Source organism: Ahaetulla prasina, chromosome 4 (genome assembly GCF_028640845.1).
Source record: "Ahaetulla prasina isolate Xishuangbanna chromosome 4, ASM2864084v1, whole genome shotgun sequence".
In the NCBI taxonomy this organism is placed as follows: Eukaryota; Metazoa; Chordata; class Lepidosauria; order Squamata; family Colubridae; genus Ahaetulla; species Ahaetulla prasina.
The window spans coordinates 77,144,659-77,161,680 of NC_080542.1; the positions used below are offsets into that span (position 1 = coordinate 77,144,659).

Genomic DNA, 17,022 nt, shown 5'->3' on the forward strand with positions numbered 1-17,022 from the left:
TAATCAAAACCAAAATTTAAAAAAGAGAATTATAAAATACAGATGAAGCACACTAACCCAGAGGTCTCAAACTCAAGGCCCGGGGCTCGGATCCGGCCCGCAGGGTACTTAGATCCAGCCTGTGGGGGAGCCCTGGAAATAGCGAAGGACTGGCCCATGGTGCCTCTGCCAGCAAAAATGCAGCCCTCCCAAGCTCCATTTTTGCTGGCAGAGGATTGAAAGAAGTTGTCCCAGCCAAAAATGGAGCTCGGGAGCCCGTTTTCTCTGGCAGAATGCTCAGGCCACAGGCACCCACAATATGAGTGAAGCTGGCCACACTCCCCCTGGCCACGCTCCCCCCGCCCCCCGAGGTCAAACACAACCCTGATGCAGCCCTCAATGACATTGAGTATGACACCCCTGCACTAACCACTCCCAGGGTTGGTTGCAAGATACTTTTAGACTCTAATGCCAGTTGACAGAGTCTTGACGCTCTTCCAAAATGTTAGGAGAGGGAGGGCTTGCCTCACCTCCAGGACAAACTGTTCATAGAATGAGAGCAATGGCAGAAAAGATTTTCTTCTATCCTAGTCAAAGTTCTTTAATCAATTGGTTCTGCAACATATTATCTTTTTGCCTGATTGGGTGGGGTGAGTTAATGAAATAAGAACAAGAGTTGCTCAGGCAACCATTGCCATGAAAGGATTTGAAGGTGATAATAAATACCTGATACCCAATGTGGCTCACATAGCAGAGGTGTTACATGTGCAAGCCTCAGGGCACCCAAAACTATTTGCACCACCACATTATGCATCTATTCCACCTTCTGAACACTCAAGGGTAGCCTCAAGTAATGTACTTTTGCAGTAGTCAATATAAGAGATGACCAGGGCAGAATGACTGAAAAAAGGGCTGTTTTTTTACTTTAGAGTGAATAAAAGATGGGTTGGTTATTTTCTCTATTGCTAAGGGTTCTTTAATCTCTATTATTATTTCAATTTGTATTAAGATTTCACTTTTAACATTAAAACTCTTTTCTTGGTTTCATTAATATCTTTTTCGGCCTGAACATCTATTGTTCTTTTTACTTTATTGCTCTTCTTGCCTTAGCAAGCCTGCTGATCTTTAATTCTTGACTGTGTTATTACTTTACTCCTAGGTTTTATTATTTAATATCGCTTTCTCACTCTTCTTCTCTCCAGAATCACTGACTTTTTTTTGTACCTTTTTCTTAAGACTTCTGAGTTCACAGCCATCAACTCCTCTCTTCTTTGTTTGGAGTTTCTCATGTATCATTCCCCAGGACAGGTGTTGGCAGTCTTCTCATATTGAAGCAATGGCATTTGAATTAGGCATTTTTTAACTACTTCTCCACTCTTCCTTCATTCTCTAGTTTCCTGATAGCTGCAACCATTTTGAACTCTAATTCAGAAGGAAGTAAGATGCTGCTGAGGATACTGTTCAAGCCTTGCCCTCACATGACCTTACTCATGCTGGTTCTTGTTTGCCATGGAATGGGGTGTTGGACTTACCTGACACATCCTTTTTCACGACGGTGAAAACGGCAGTCAGGAGAAGGGTTTGACTGTCTGTCAAGTTTGGAGGACTGAGTCAGCAGAACTGTTTAAGCCCTGCCTCTTCCTGTTGGGCTTCAGGTTTTGGCGAGATAGCTGTCGCAGACTGATGTGTCTTTCTGAAATGAGAAACAATTAGTGTCCACCCTCCCCCTCAGCTAGTGGCCGGCCTGAATAGGGAGGGGCTGACTGCCATTTTCATCATTGTGAGAAAGGGCGTGTCAGGTAAGTCTAATGCCCCATTCTCCACACCAGTGAGAAACGACAGTCAGGAGAAGAGACATACCAAAGCTCGTTGTCCATCCGGGTGAGTAATAGCCAGCCGCTGTCCTACTGTGCATCGAGGACACTTTGTAACACCCTCCTGCCGAAGGCTGCGTCCACCGAAGCATACGTGTCCAGCTTGTAATGCCAGATGAAAGGAGTAGGTGTAGTCCATGTTGCGGCCCTGCAAATCTCTTATAACGGTGCTGAGTGGACCAAGCTGCCGAAGTGGCGGCACTTCGAGTGGAATGTGCAGTTATGTTTGAAGGTCGAGGTAAGGACTGAAGATCGTAGGCGGTCGCAATGGTCGACCTGATCCACCTACCGATAGTAGGGCCTGAGAACTTGGTACCTAAGGAGGCTGGAAGGAATGAGACAAAGAGTGCTTCCATCTTTCTGATAGTTGAGGTGCGTTGTAAATATATTTTTATCACCCGATGAACGTTCAATGTGTGCCATAGAAATTCCAAACGGTGAGTTGGTGAAGGGCAGAAATTTGGGAGAACGAGTTCCTGTGGACGGTGAAAAAGGGAATTGACTTTTGGCATAAAGGTAGGATCAAGCGTAAAATGACCCTGTCCGAGTAAAAAATCCATAAGTCCTTACGGATGGAGAGTGCAGCGAGTTCTGAAATGCGTCGAGCTGACGTGATGGCGATGAGAAAACATACCTTGAGGGTTAAGAATCTGAGGGAAACATTCCAAAGAGGCTCGAATGGTGCTGTTGTCAATGCAGAAAGTACTTTATTAAGATCCCAAGAAGGGTATCTGTGCACTATAGGTGGATGTAGATTAGCTGCACCTCTTAGGAATCGACGGATGATGGGATAAGAAGCCAAGGATTCAGACAAAGTGCAGGTGAGGACCGATGAAATGGCTGCCACCTGTCGTCGGAGTGTGTTGGATGTTAAACCTGAATTCAATCCGTCTTGTAAAAACCCAATGACGTGAGATACTTCTGCTTTTGTAGGTGAGACCGCCTTCTTACAGCACCACCGTACAAAAATTTTCCAAATAGCCTCGTAGATTCGATTAGTCGATGGACGATGAGAAGCTTGGATGGTGGGAATTGCTTGAGACGGAATGTTGAGGATGTTAAGATGTCCCGCTCAGTCTCCAAAAGTTAGCTGTAGCCGTTTTCCCAGAGATGGGAAAGGGCCCCTTGCCAAAGTTGAATTCTGTTGTCTGGGGTTCTCCAATGTCTGGTTACCAATAGAGATACTAGGTCCGCAAACCATGATCTCCGAGGCCAATGGGGGGGCAATGAGAACAAGTTCTGCTTTCTCTTCTAAGAGTTTTCAACTCTTGTTGACTAGTGGAAGTGGAGGGAACGCATATAGAAGTCCCGGAGACCATGGAAACCATAGGGCATTCACCCCTTCTGCTCTCGGGGAAGGGAACCTGGTGAAAAACCGTGGGAGTTGGTGGTTATTCTCTGAAGCGAACATATCTCCTATGGAGTGCCGAACCGGCGGGTTATCTCCAGGAAGCGATCCGGAGATAGGCTCCACTCTGACTGATCTAGTCACTGTCTGCTAAGAGCATCCGCCTGAACATTCGCTGTTCCCGAGATGTGATCTGCCCATTGACCTAGTTTGACCTAGTTTGAATGTCTCCCTCATGAGTGACTTTGAGTGTGTCCCTCCCCACTTGTTGATGTGGGCCTTCGCAGAGACGTTGTCTGTGAGGACTAATATATCATATCCAGCCACCTGATTGCTGAAGTGGAGCTCGATGAATGACTCTCAATTCCAGAAGGTTGATGCTGAGAGTCTGTTCTTAAAGTGACCAGGTGCCTTGTGCCATTAAAGGCCCGAGATGGGTCCCCCATCCGGTGAGACCCGCATCAGTGGTAAGAGTGAGTCTGGAAGGCTCCCTGAACCTGCTCCCCTTGGAGATGGCTTCGGTGGTCCACCAATGAAGGGAAGTGAGAATTGATTGAGGTAGGTGGAGTCGCGACAGGGATGTGACTCATTGACTTCTCTGGTACAGAAGACGCATCCATTGCAGATCCCTGCTGTGGAGTCCAAGGCACAATTTCAAATGTCGAAACCATTTTACCCAATAACTGAGATAGGGATCTGAGGGACGCTGAACGAGCAATAATGATTCATTCTGTTAACTCTTTAAGGTTAGATTGGCATTCCTGAGAGAGGTAGATCATGGAAAAAGTAGTATCAATTTCTGCCCCCAGGTGAAGAAGCTTAGTGGAGGGAGAGAGATGGCTTTTTTCCCAATTTATGGAGAAACCGTGCAGTTGGAGAATATCTATGGTAGTGGAAAGGTCTTTGCGTGCTGTCTGCTCCGAATGAGATAAAATGAGAATATCATCGAGGTAGAATTGGATACAAATAGGCCTAGAGTGGATATGGCCAATCAAAGCTTCTAGGACCTTAGAAAAGACTCTTGGACCGATGATAACCCAAGGGGCAAAGCAGCGTATTGGAAATGGTTGCCCTTATAAGAAAAACGAAATAATTTTCTGTGTTCAAGAACTATGGGTATATGGAGGTAAGCCTCTGTGAGGTCTATGGAGGAGAGAAAATCTCCTGGTCTAATGGACTCTAATATGGATTGTAGTGATTGTATTTTAAATTTGCGGTCTGAAACATAACGATTTAAAGATTTTAGATCAAGAATAGCTCTCCAATCCCCCGAGGATTTGCGCACCACAAACAAGCATGAATAAAAGCCTTGTCCAGGTTGGGGAAGAGGAACCTGCTGAATTGCATTGATGTGAATAGATGAAGAATAGCTTCCTCCATTACAGTCCGGTTGGACTTGTTGCGGGATACAGGACGTGGTACAAAAACCCTTGGGGTGGGGGGGAAGAAACTCTATAAACAGGCCAAAATGAATTGTATGTCGTACCCATGCATCGGAAATGGAGGAATCCCACTGATTAGCAAAATGGGCAAGTCTGCCGCCAATGGGAAGGGAAGAAGGGAACCTGTCTGCTTCTGCGGAACCCCCTGCCTCTGCCATCCCTAAAAGGTTTCTTGGGGTAGAATTTAGGATTCGATCTGACCTGGACCTCCTGTGAGAAACTTCCTCTGGGTTGGAAATGTCTGTGTGTTCTAGAATGGTAGAAGCTGGAGTCTGATTGACTAAAGGACTGCTGACGTGGATACGGTGAAGAACAAGCTTCTGTGCGTCTTGAAAGGGAGGGAAGAATCTTCCGTTTGTCCCAGGTCTCAATGAGAATGGGGTCCAAGGATGCCCCAAATAATTTATCACCAGAAAAAGGAGCTGAAGCTAATCTCCATTTGTTCCGGTTGTCCGCTTGCCAGTTCCGGAGCCACAGTAATCTGCGATATGTAATGGAAAAACCCACTGCTTTAGAGATGAATCTAGCCGCGTTGAGCATAGCATCAGCGGAATACTCTAGGGCTGTGATGATTTTGTTAAGATCTTGGTGTGACCTTGTACCTATTGCAGGAATTCTAGCCTGAAGTTGTTTTAGCCAAATGATAGTTGCTCTGTTAAAGAATGAGGTGGAAGCCGCTGCTTTGACTGACCACGCTGCTGCTTGGTGACCTTTCACTAGTACTTTCTCAGCCTGTTTGTCCTCAAGGTGAAGGGATTCCTCAGGAGAACCTGTAAGATTAGTGGATGATGAAAGTGCCACTATAGGACTGTCGACTGTGGGAACCTGAAGAAGATTTGACATATCTGGTGCCATGTTATATAGACGCTTGTCAATATTGCTGGGGTAAGGACCTGATCCCTGGACCACCCACTGTCGTTGTACAACCTCTGTGAAAAGTTTGGGTGCAGGAACCATATCAAAAGCGATAGATGGTTCAGAAAACAATGAACCTGACGGACCTTCCTCTGTTTGATTGTGGTTCTTGGAACTAGAGGTTTCTCCTAGGCTGGTAGAAACCTGGGCCTTATATAGGAGGGATTTGAAGAGTGGCGGTTTAAACAGGCCTATGAAAGATGGCTGATCTTGATCCAAGCTCTCGTCCTCTGATAAGGCAACATCTCTTGGAATGTCCTCATCATACATGGATTCTTGATCAGAATGTTCTGGAGATTGAGCCCCACCATGCTCTGAGACTGAATAGTCTGACCTGTGCAGGTCTTGTTGATCTAGAGCCCTTGAAGTAGAAGGTATGGGAATATGGGGGTAGCATTGGGCCAATCCTGACCTGATCACTTCTGCAATAAGCGCCCCAAAGGCGGGGGGTAATTGTAAGTTAGACAAATCTGCTTGTGCAACCTGGACCGAAGGAGGGTCTGGAGCAGCTACATTTCTGGTCTCTTCTGCTGAGGCAGAGACCACTGGCTCAATATCTGGCTGATGAGGTGCCTCTTGAAAAAGTGAGCCACTGTCAATTGGGAGCAGAGCTAGAATGATTGGAAAACCAGTTAGGTGGAGGAGTAGCCGAGGCAGATGGTTGTTGAGAAGAAACCTCCTGTGTAATTTGTTGTGGAGGGGCTTGAAGTTTAGGCCTATCCTTGGCCTGTTGCTGGGCCTTCTCTAAGGCTCTGTGGCGTCTGAGTAGGTGGGAGGGAAGGGTGTTTAGATCCTTTTTCCTTTTTTAAGGTTTTGATCCTGAGGCTCCTTCTAGGGGGTCCTCAATATGGTGACGCTTAGAAGTAGCTTTCTTGGGGTGTGACCTCATGGCATCCGCCATTTTGAAAAGACTTCCATTCATTCATTCATTCATTCATTCATTCATTCATTCATTCATTTATTACTGTTATTAATTGGTTCTCCACCAAAAGGAATGAGAGGTGAGAAAAATAATATTAGTGGCTTGTCCTCTATTATTTCAGAGTATATCAGCCGGTAGAATGGTGTTCTGAAGAATTCTATTGATCCAGAGTAAAACTCCTCCCCAAAATGGCGACTAGATTTTTGGTGCCCAAATAAAGCCTAATTCCTCTTAGGCTAATGGCTGCTGAAATAGCCTTGAGAAACTCAGCTTGAATAGTCCGGTTCACCCCCGCACCAATAGCGATTTACGGGCTCCGGAGATCTTCCAGGACATCTGCTTAAGCAAGCTGCCTTTAACAATGCGGCTGCTGCTGAGTTCTGATCGGAGAGATAAGCGCCGCACAGCTGAGAAGAAAGCGTGGCCTGTTGAATCTTTCCGGAACTGCTGCTAAACTAAGCTATTAGTTGCAGAAAGCTTTCTCGGCCTGGGGCAATGGAAATAAAGGGCCCCTTGGGGAGACTGCAGCTCTCACTAAGGAGAACGTGCTGCTTTGTCGGGACTTCCAGCCGGCAATCCGATGCCTGTCCACGGCCTTCAGCGGGGTCAGACTGAAAGTCTTTCACACTGGAATATTGAAATTTTTTCAAAACAGATAGGAATCAGGTTAAGTTGAGAAAAAACAGTAGGGAAGGAGAAAGACACGTTCATCCAGCTTGGGACCGAGTCAAAAAACTGGAGCCCAACAGGAAGAGGCAGGGCTTAAACAGTTCTGCAGACTCGGTCCTCCAAGCTTGACAGATAGTCAAACCCTTCTCCTGACTGCCGTTTCTCACCGGTATGGAGAACTTCTCTGCATTAACAATTTACATCCCCCACAAACACACACGTTTTTCTTTCCTGCTTCTCCCAGTTTCAACAAAAGTTCCACCAACTTTCCTTCTCTGCACCAGAGACACGTCCTTATCTCATCTTCTGTATTTTTCCTTTTAGATGCCTACCATATTTTTTGGAGTATAAGACGCACCTTTCCCCCCCAAAAAAGAGAATGAAAATCTGGGTGCACCTTATACTCCAAATGTAGCCCCGCCCAGCTTCTCAAATGGAGGTTTCAGAGGCTGAAAAAAGCATCAGAAATGGAGCTTCAGAAAAAAAGCCCCAAACAGAGCTTCAGAAAAGAATCTCCCAAACAGCTTCAGAGGCTTTTTTTTCTGAAGTTCTGATTTGGAGGCTTTCAGAGGCAGAAAGAAGTTTTTTCTGAAATGGAGTTTCAGAGGCAGAAAAAACAGCCAAAAAAAGCAAGGCCCAGAGCTCACAACCAAGGAACCTGTTGTTAAAATTCACCTCTGGGAACAGCTGATTGGGGGTATTCTGGGAGGCCAATCCACCTCCCAATTAGCTTTTTTCTTATTTTCCTTCCCAAAAACTAAGGTGTGTCTTACTACTCCAAACAATATGGTAAATTCTTTGAATTCTATTTCTTTTTTTTTTCTTCTTCCTCAGTTGTCATATGAGGAATAAATTGGTGGTGGATGATGTCATTTGCAGTCCATAAAACATGCATAGCATCATAGCTACCCAGAAAAAAACATAACTTACTGATAGTTTCTTTTATAGCCATTTCTAATTCCTGGTCCTTTTGTGCCAGTTGGGTATTGAATTCCCTCATTAGCTGCTTTAATGTGGAATTGTGTTTCAATTCAATGTCTTCCTGTTCATATCTATTAAGATATCAGAATATAAGAAATTAAGATTTTTTTAGCTCAAGCATCATGGTAAAAAACTCTAAAATATTTCTTATAGATTATATTGGGTAACAAAGTGGTTAAAATAATTCATTTGATTATTTTGCCATACAATACTTATAAAATGGCATCTAATCCTTTAGATTTTTACCACAATGAAAATGTAGGAAAATATTTGAATAATGTAAAAATGTGACATTCAAGGAACAATGTAAATAGATTATAACTTAGGTAAATATATTTAGGTGTGAACTATAAATTGATATCCCGCAATTTTAAATATAGCATCTTAAACATACATCTTAAATAATTAATTGTTGGAAATAGACTATACATGTATTCAACTTTTTTGTATAAATTTAGGCTTATATCTAATTGATGGTTACATTCCTTTTATTATATCTTAGCTCATAAGATGAAAGTTGAATTAATCTTTTACTTCCTTATGAATTTTTTTATATAGTATGCAATTAGAAATATAAATTTTTAAATAATCATAATTTCTGGATTTTATCTGCATGTGTACTTCAAAATTTTGATTTGTTTAAAAGTAAATAGACAACTCTAATGCGTAAACTGGGTAACCATGATAACTTATATATTTTTCAGATGTGATTGCTTGATTCACACAGGAAGGAGTAAAGATACTGCACATACAGACAATACACTTTTTCATAACTGGACATTTTACATTGAGAGATATTCATCCAAACTGAGATTTGTTCTCCATAAAAGTGTTCAACAGATTTAAACAGCAGAGTTTACCTGCCAAATAATACATATATCCATATTTGGAAAATAATGTTAATCATAATTTTTATGTCATTCAGTTTTACTCTACATATGTTTCATTAAAGAGTTAACAGGTACTTAATAGCAACTTACTTTATTTTTTGTTCCATTTCTTCTCTACATTCTTTCTTCATAATTTCCAGTTCTTCCTGATGTTCTTTCCGCAAGGTTCGCAAATCCTTCTGAAGCTTAATCACATTTCTGTGCTGTTCCTGTTTCTCTTGCTCTGTATGTTTCAATGTAGTTTGGAAATCTTTCTGTTGCATCTGCATCTTATCAACCATCTTCTGAAGTTCAAAGACTGATTTAGTCTTTTCTTCTATATTTCCTTCCAGAATTTTTATAAGGCCACTTCTTTCATCTACCTGCTCTTGCAGTCTGTTTAATTTCTCATCATATTCTGTAATCCTATTTTTCACCTCAATCCTGTCTTGTCTCTCTTTCATAAAATCTTCACCAAAACAGTATATCTTTTGTTGTAAAGATTGTTCTTCCTCCTCCTTTTCTTGAAGTTTTTTTTCTAAGTCTTTAAATGCAATTTCCATATTTTGTTGATTTACTTCTTTGTTTTTCAATTCTACTTTGATATTTGTTAATTCACTCTCATACTTGGTATATTGTTTAAGTAATGAAGCCTGTTTCTTGATTTGTTCCTCAAGTTCTCTTTGAAGATTTTCAATTTTATTTTTATCTTCTTGAGCTCTTTTAAGAAGTTCTTGCTGATCCTGAGTCTCCATTTTTGAAATATTACAAATATTTGTTTCTTCATTATACTTCTCAAGTAATCTCTCCTTATTCAATAAATCCTTTCTTAAAATATCAATTTTTAAATCATACATCTGTTGCATATTCTCTAAAGCATGGACTTCATCTTGTTCTGCAGAAACTTTTATTGTTTCTGCTTTCTGTATCAACTCTTTTTCTAAATCTAAAGACATGATTTTCTTTTCTTTTTCTTGCAATTTTTTCTGTAGCTTATTTTGTTGTTCTTTCTCTTCCATCTGAATCGTCAACTGCCTTTTAAAAGAAGCAATTTTGTGTTCAGCCTTTTTTTTCAGATCTGCTATTTTAGAAGTTGTTTCTGAAATAAGCCTTTCTTCTAGAGCCTTTAATTCTTCCTCTTTAGTTTTCAATAGAGCCAGTTTTATTCCTTCAAATTCTTTTGATTTTTCTTCTAGGTCAGTTTCCATAACTTGCATTTGCTTCTCAAAAGATAGGACTTTTTGTTCCATCTCCTTCAGCTTGTCATCCTTGTCCATTATTACTCCCTGAGCCTGTTGGAGTTGTTGTGCCATTTCTATTTGCTCACTGTTTTGTTCACGATACTTTTTACATTCTTCCATTAAATAATCATTTTCCATTGTTTTCCGAGCAATATGCTCTTCTAATTCAGCAATTCTCGCTGAATGGATTTTTATCTCACCAACCAAATCAGATTCCTGTTTTTCTTTTCTGACGTGCTTTTGTTCCATTAAGCTTTTTAAATGTTCTAATTGTTTGGTTTGTTTATCATGCTCTTCCTTTCTTCTAATCAATTCTTCTTCTTTTTCACTGACTTGGTTATTAATCAGTTCAATCTTACTTTGTAATTCCTTAATAGTATTATAATTTTGTGCAAATCTCAACTGAGCTTTCTTCTTCCATTCTGACATTTTGTTCATCCAGTGGTCTACCTGTTTCAGGGCAGTAACTTTATCTTCATTCAATGATTCAACTTTGGAAGATAGCACTTCCATCTCATTCAGTAACTGCAGTTCGTTTTCTTTGTGTTGCTTGTTTAACATTGTTGTGGCAGTTTCTTTTTCTAATATGGTGTTTTCAAGTCTGAGGTTCAATTCACTAATAAGCTTGTTGAGATCTGTGATTTCTGCTTTTTTCTCATTTATCTCCTCCCTCATAGAAGTAACAACATTACTATGCTTAGATAATTCTTTCTTCAGCTCTGTGATACAAGATTCCTTCTCTGTTGCTGTTTGCTGCTGGAGGTAACTTTCTTTTTGCAATAGTTCCTTTTCAGTTAGAAGTTTTTCCATGTCTGCTTTCATAGACATCATTAAGCATTCCTTTTCCTCCAAATGCTTTTTTGACTCCTGTAAACTACTGTTTAAAGTTACATGACTCTCTGTTAATTGTTTAAGTTGAAGTTCTAGATCTGGAATTTGATTGATTTTAATTAATATGCCTTCTTTAATTTTTATTGTCTGTTGCTGACAGTGAGCAATTTTAACTATTATTGAAGAAATGTTTTCATTGCATTGTTCAATCAGTTCACCAACTTTTATTTTCAATAAAGTTTCTGCTTTTTGCTGGTAATCAGCCAGTTGTCTAATTGTATCTCTCTTGAAATTTTCAAATTCAGCTTGTTTTTGCTGAAACTCGTTTCTTTCCCCTTCTAACTTTGTTCCATAATTCTCCTGTTCTTTAAGATGAGACATCTTCAAGGCATGGAGTTCCACATCAGACATTTTCAATTTATCTGCCAGTTCCAAAAGGTCATATTTCTTTTTTTCTTCTGTTATCATTATCTCATTAAGCTGTTCCTGTACTGTTATTTTCTCCTTCAAAGAAAAATTAAGATCGTTCTCTAATTTTACAAGTTGTTTTTTTAAATCAATTTCTTTTTGTTTTGAAAGGTTCACTTGTGCTAATGTCTGTTGCAGTTGTTCTTGAAGTTCATGTATAGTTTTGTCTTTCTTTGTATCTTTGTCCTTTAGCCATGTAATATCTGCATTATTCCCTTCTCTTTCAGTTTCAAAGGTGGCCAGTCTTTCTTTCAGATCTCTTATTTCCTGCTCTTTTTCTTGCAATCTTATCTCATGTTTTTCCCAAAGTTCTTCAGCCTCCTTCTCTTTCTGACAAAAATCCAACTGGTTGCCCTCAATCTCTTTTTTCAATTTTGCTTCTTGTTCTGAAAGTTTTTGCTTAAATTCTTCCTGCATTTTTTTTACTTTTTCTATAGCTTCCTCTGCTTGTGTCTCTTGCTGCTTTAATTTGCGTTCATATTTGTCTCTTAAAGCACTAATTTCTTCTTCTTTAGTTGATAACAGTTGCCTATACTTTTCAATTTGTTGCTTCATGAAATGCTTTATTTGTCCAATTTCACTTTCCTTGCCAGTACAATGACTTTTTAACTGACTGATCTCTTCTCCAAGGTTTCTTAACTGTGATTCATACTTTTCTGTCAGAGATGAGGTGTTCTGTATATTTTTTCTCTTTTCTTCTTCCAATTCACATTTTAGATCATTTACCTGGGATATCTGAAAATCTAACTCAGTTTTTACTTCATTCAGCTGGGTTTCAGTTTTTACAACCAATTCTTCAAGTTTTGACTTTTTATGCTTTATAACTTCCAATTTCTTTTGCAAATTTTTAAACTTGTTTTCATAAATACTTGCATTATCTAATTCTGCAGACATTCTTTTACATTGTGATTCAGCTTTTTCTAGAGTTTCTTTCATTTTTTTCTGTTCTAATTCTTCATTTTTCTCTTTTGCTTTCAAGAGTTGTTTTAGTTGAATTATTTCTTCTGTAAATGATTTCTCAATTACTTCCTGGTCTTTAAAAATAGCTTCAACTTGTTCCTTATGATTATTCCTTTGCTGATTAAGTTTTGTCTCAAACTCCAACTTTGCTTTATCTGCGTCCTTCTTTAACTTAGAAATATATTGTTCAAGATTTTGACAGGTATTCAGAGCATCTGATAATTCAGATGAAAGTGCTTCTAGCTGTGTTTGTTTCACATCCAGCTTTTCTAACGTTTTTTCATTCATTTCTTCTATATGAGCATGAAATATAGCCTCTTTTTCTTTTAATAGCTTGGCTGTTTCTTCTTCACAATATTTCCTCAGTTTTTCCATTTCTGATTGCTGCTGCTGAGTAAATACATCAAGCTGTTCTTGCTGCTTCAAATATTCAATTTCTTGTCTATGTTTTTCAGTCATAGTACTTATTACTTTACTGTGCTCATTTTTGTCTGATTTTGTCTGGACAAAATCTTTTAACTGACTTTTATCATTTTGTGGACATTTTGCAGGGGAACTTTCCAGCTCAAGAATTCTCTGTTAAGAAGATCAGTGGGAAATATAATCAATGATATAGATTGATTTTTTAAAAAATATATGTTTAAAATATCTACTTAAATGCTATGCATAAAAAAATTCTAATAATTTAAATGAAAAAATTAAATATAAACTATGTTGCTTTTTAGTCTGAAGAATGGAATTAAAAAATAAAATCATTTAGCTTCAGTATTGTTACACCGATAAAAATGATATTTCTATGTAGATTTTATCTATATAAAATTAATAAGTATTTCTGGACTCAAAACCTAGAAAAATAACCTAGAACTAGTGCACTTTGTATAAGGTTATTATGTACTTATTTTCTGCAGACTACTGTAAAATTCTCAAATTCTATCACAGTAATGACTGAAAGAAAAATACAGAAATATAACAAAGAAAAGAAATCCTAAAGAATGTTCTATATGAGAAATGAAATCATCTATACACTAGCTCTTTTGCTGGTGGATTCTCTCTCCATTGCTCCACAGAGCTCCAAGGATTTATCTATCCCAGCCTAATACATCTTTGAACTATTGTCTCTCACCAGGATTTGACAGGCATATTCACAGTGTTACTATGTGTTACCAGGAAGCCTCTCAGATTACAACTCTCTCAACAAATACACATGTTGCTTTTCTCCATGTGTCCCATAACTTCATTGTGAACTGGCTCAGAAATGACTAGTTCTTTAATGTACAATTTTCTGCATCGGACTAAAAATTTCATATTCACTAAAATTATTTTCACCCACTTAATAATGTTCCTGAAGGATAAATCATAAGGAAGGAAGGAAGGAAGGAAGGAAGGAAGGAAGGAAGGAAGGAAGGAAGGAAGGAAGGAAGGAAGGAAGGAGGAAGGAAGGAAGGAAGGAAGAAAGGAAGGAAGGAAGGAAGGAAGGAAGGAAGGAAAGAAAGAAAGAAAGAAAGAAAGAAAGAAAGAAAGAAAGAAAGAAAGAAAGAAAGAAAGAAAAAGAAAATACGTATCAAAAATAGAAAATCTTTAACATTGATACTGATAACCTGTGTTTCCGCAAAAATAAAACTGAGGTCTTATATCTTGGGGGGCTCCAAAATAAGCACTAGGGCTTATTTTGGGGAAAACACAATTTCAGGGTGATCAGCCCAGCTGGGTGCACCAGCTCCCAAGAGGTGTCAAGCACACGCGGACCAGCAGCATTCCCTATCCAAGCAGCAGACGGAGACAGAAGCCTAGGGAGGAGGTAGGTGATCCAGATGCAAGAAGGTGGGGCAGTTTGGACAGGCAGCTGCAGGAGGCTCATCTTCGTGTGGCAACACCAGCAGCAGACAGGAGGCAGAGGTGCAGGATGGAAGGCAAGAAATCCATTGCACTGTGCAGGCCACAGGCAAGCCGAGAGATGTGAAGATAAGCCTCCTGCGGTTGCCCACCTGTTCTGGCCCATTGAGTCTTGGCTTTCCCACGCCCTGCATGGTGCATCCAGATATCTGCCTTCCCCCCTTCACCTCTGCCTCCATCTACCGCCTGTGCTACCGCATGAAGATGTGCCTCCCACAAACACTGGCTGCTGTGGCCCAACAACTCTCAGCTTTCCCACAGCCCACATGTCCAGATCGCATGCCTCCCCCCCTCTGCCTCCACTTCTGCTTGGACAAGTAATCAACTCACCTGCATTGCATGGGCTATGGCTGCTGCCAGACACGGTTAGCTCGTGCATGTTTTCACTGTCTGTGCTGGCCATGTGCTGGCCATGCTCCCCCTTCACTAGGGCTTATTTTTGCAGGAGGGCTTATATTAGGTGCTCTTAAAAAATCAGGCTAGAGCTTTTTTTTGGGTAAATCCTATTTTTGGGGAAACATGGTAATTAATTCAAGGAAAAACTCACAAACCTTCCTGTAGTGTGCTCCCAAGCTGATTAAAGGAAGGGAAGAATAAGATAAAAGAAGATAACTACAGTGACCATATGTCCTTTATTATAAAGGACAGCTCTTTTTTTTCCAGAAAGATGTTGCAAGCCCTGCCACAGGACTTTTTCTGGTTCCTGAGGGCTGGCTGGAGCAGATCCATTGGATCACATTTTGGGACAGACCTTTTTCAATCAACCTCTTTAGACTGCAAGAGTCATCTGACAGATTGATTTTGCCTGCACCACGCATCCCATCCACTCTGAAAGTTCCCAGCTGAAAAGCCAAAAAGGATTTTGGGGCACTTGGCAACCCATTGTTACATGCAAATGGGGTACCAAACATCGAGATCCCAATTACATGACTGCAGGGATTGCTGTATGATTGGACAGGGGTCATAGGGCACACTGTAATATTGAACAATCACTGAATGAATGGTTGTAAGTCAAAGACTACCAGTAGTTCATCTTGTCTGTTTTCTGTCTGATATATCTGGAAAGGCTGAAAAACATTCACTGCTGAACTTCCCTAGAAAGGGAAAGTCGCAAGTCTTTCCCATTTGCACACTTTCCCCTAGCCCCCCTGTATTCATGCCATACCAACCACTCATGCACCCCATGCGCACACTATTCAGCACCTCTCATGCACCTTCTTTGATCTGCATAGAGCTTTTTACATATTCTTACTTATCTGAGTATCCCTTCACAGACCCATTCATGCCCTCCATCCACTCCACAACCCGCAGAATATCCCTCACACTCCTTGTACTCCTAAATGTCCTCCCTAGTTGAACAGGCACCTCTCATACATAATCCCCAACCTGCAAAGTGGCCCTCATATACCCACTCACATCCTCTCTCATCCAGTAGCAGTTACTTACCTCTCTGAGGGTTTGGGACTTACAACTTCCTGATAGCTTCCCAACTGACTTTAGTTGTAGGAAGCTATCTCACCTAACAATCATAGGATTCAACTAACAATAATAACTGAAACTGCAGGAAGCAATGTTATCATCATATCACTTAAACAGAAACTTGGTTCTCAATTGCTATGGTAAATCAAGGATTATGTAATATTATCATGATCTGAATCATGATAATATTACATAATATTATCTGAATCTATATTATTTTATTAATACTAACCACTTCCTGCTTCACCCTTGTTAATTCCTGTTGAAGGATCACACATTCTTCTTCATTTGCCTTTTCAACAGCTTTCATTTTTTCATCCATTTCTGCTTGCACTTTCCTGTGGGCTTCTTCAGCCAACTGAGCTGCACTTAAAGCCTTTTCTAGCTGTTCAAATGCTATAGAAAAAAAAACATACAACAAATATAAATTTAGATTGTGAAAATTCAGGCTAAAATTAAAATCCAGACATATATATTATGTTTTCATTGAATTACTAAATTATGTTTTTAAAAGAAGCTCCAGGTTCTGCATTATACTTAGTATCCATTTTTTAATCTTCTAAATCAGGGGTGTCAATCTCAAGGCCTGCGGGCCAGATTTGGCCCATGATGTGATTATATCTGGCCCACAGAGCTGCCTTAGAAACAATGAAGGGCAGGCCTAGGTTGATCAGGTGCTGATCTACAACCTAGTGGCAGCCATCCAGGCCGGAACACGGTCGGCCTTTGATCTTTGAGACCGCCCTAAAGCTAGCGGGAGGCCGCCTTCATTCCGCCCCCTGGGCATGCACAGAGGATGTGGCAAGCATGGACAGGGCCTGGAGTCCCCGGGTACCATCTTGCCCCACAGGCTGGCTGTGTTCTGAGCGCTTCCCTTTTACCCAGGATGTATGTGCTCACTGCCTCTTGTGCACATATCCAGGGGGCGGGGGGGGGGGGGCAAGGCAGCAGGGTCGGATCTAAGGTTGACCATGTGCCAGGTTGGATGGCCACCCTTCCTCCTTCTCTTGAGTTTTTTCCAAGTTCTGGCATGTATGTGCGTGTAAGTTTTTAATTCCCAGATCTTGGAATAGTGGGTATTAGAGATTCACAGCTGGCAACGAGTATGGGCTGATTGCTGCTGGAATTTGGCAGAGAGAAGGGGAAAGTGT

At 40.5% G+C, this 17,022-nt stretch overlaps 1 protein-coding gene across 11 annotated transcripts in view; it reads right to left on the reverse strand.

The window, feature by feature from the left end:
• Window positions 1–17,022, reverse strand: part of GOLGA4 (golgin A4) — a 156,191-nt gene that overhangs the window by 65,920 nt on the left and 73,249 nt on the right. For 10 of the 11 annotated variants that reach the window (XR_009155182.1, XR_009155183.1, XM_058184113.1 and 7 more), the window contains 3 exons: window positions 16,104–16,267; window positions 9,111–13,075; window positions 8,080–8,201 (listed from right to left, as the gene is read on the reverse strand). Coding sequence is in view for 8 of the 11 variants with exons in the window: in XM_058184113.1 (XP_058040096.1) it covers window positions 8,080–8,201; window positions 9,111–13,075; window positions 16,104–16,267 (4,251 nt within the window). In the remaining 3 variants the exon portion in view is untranslated. Of the gene's footprint in view, window positions 1–1,511; window positions 1,673–8,079; window positions 8,202–9,110; window positions 13,076–16,103; window positions 16,268–17,022 lie in introns of all 11 variants that reach the window. The other variant, XR_009155184.1, reaches the window with a different exon arrangement.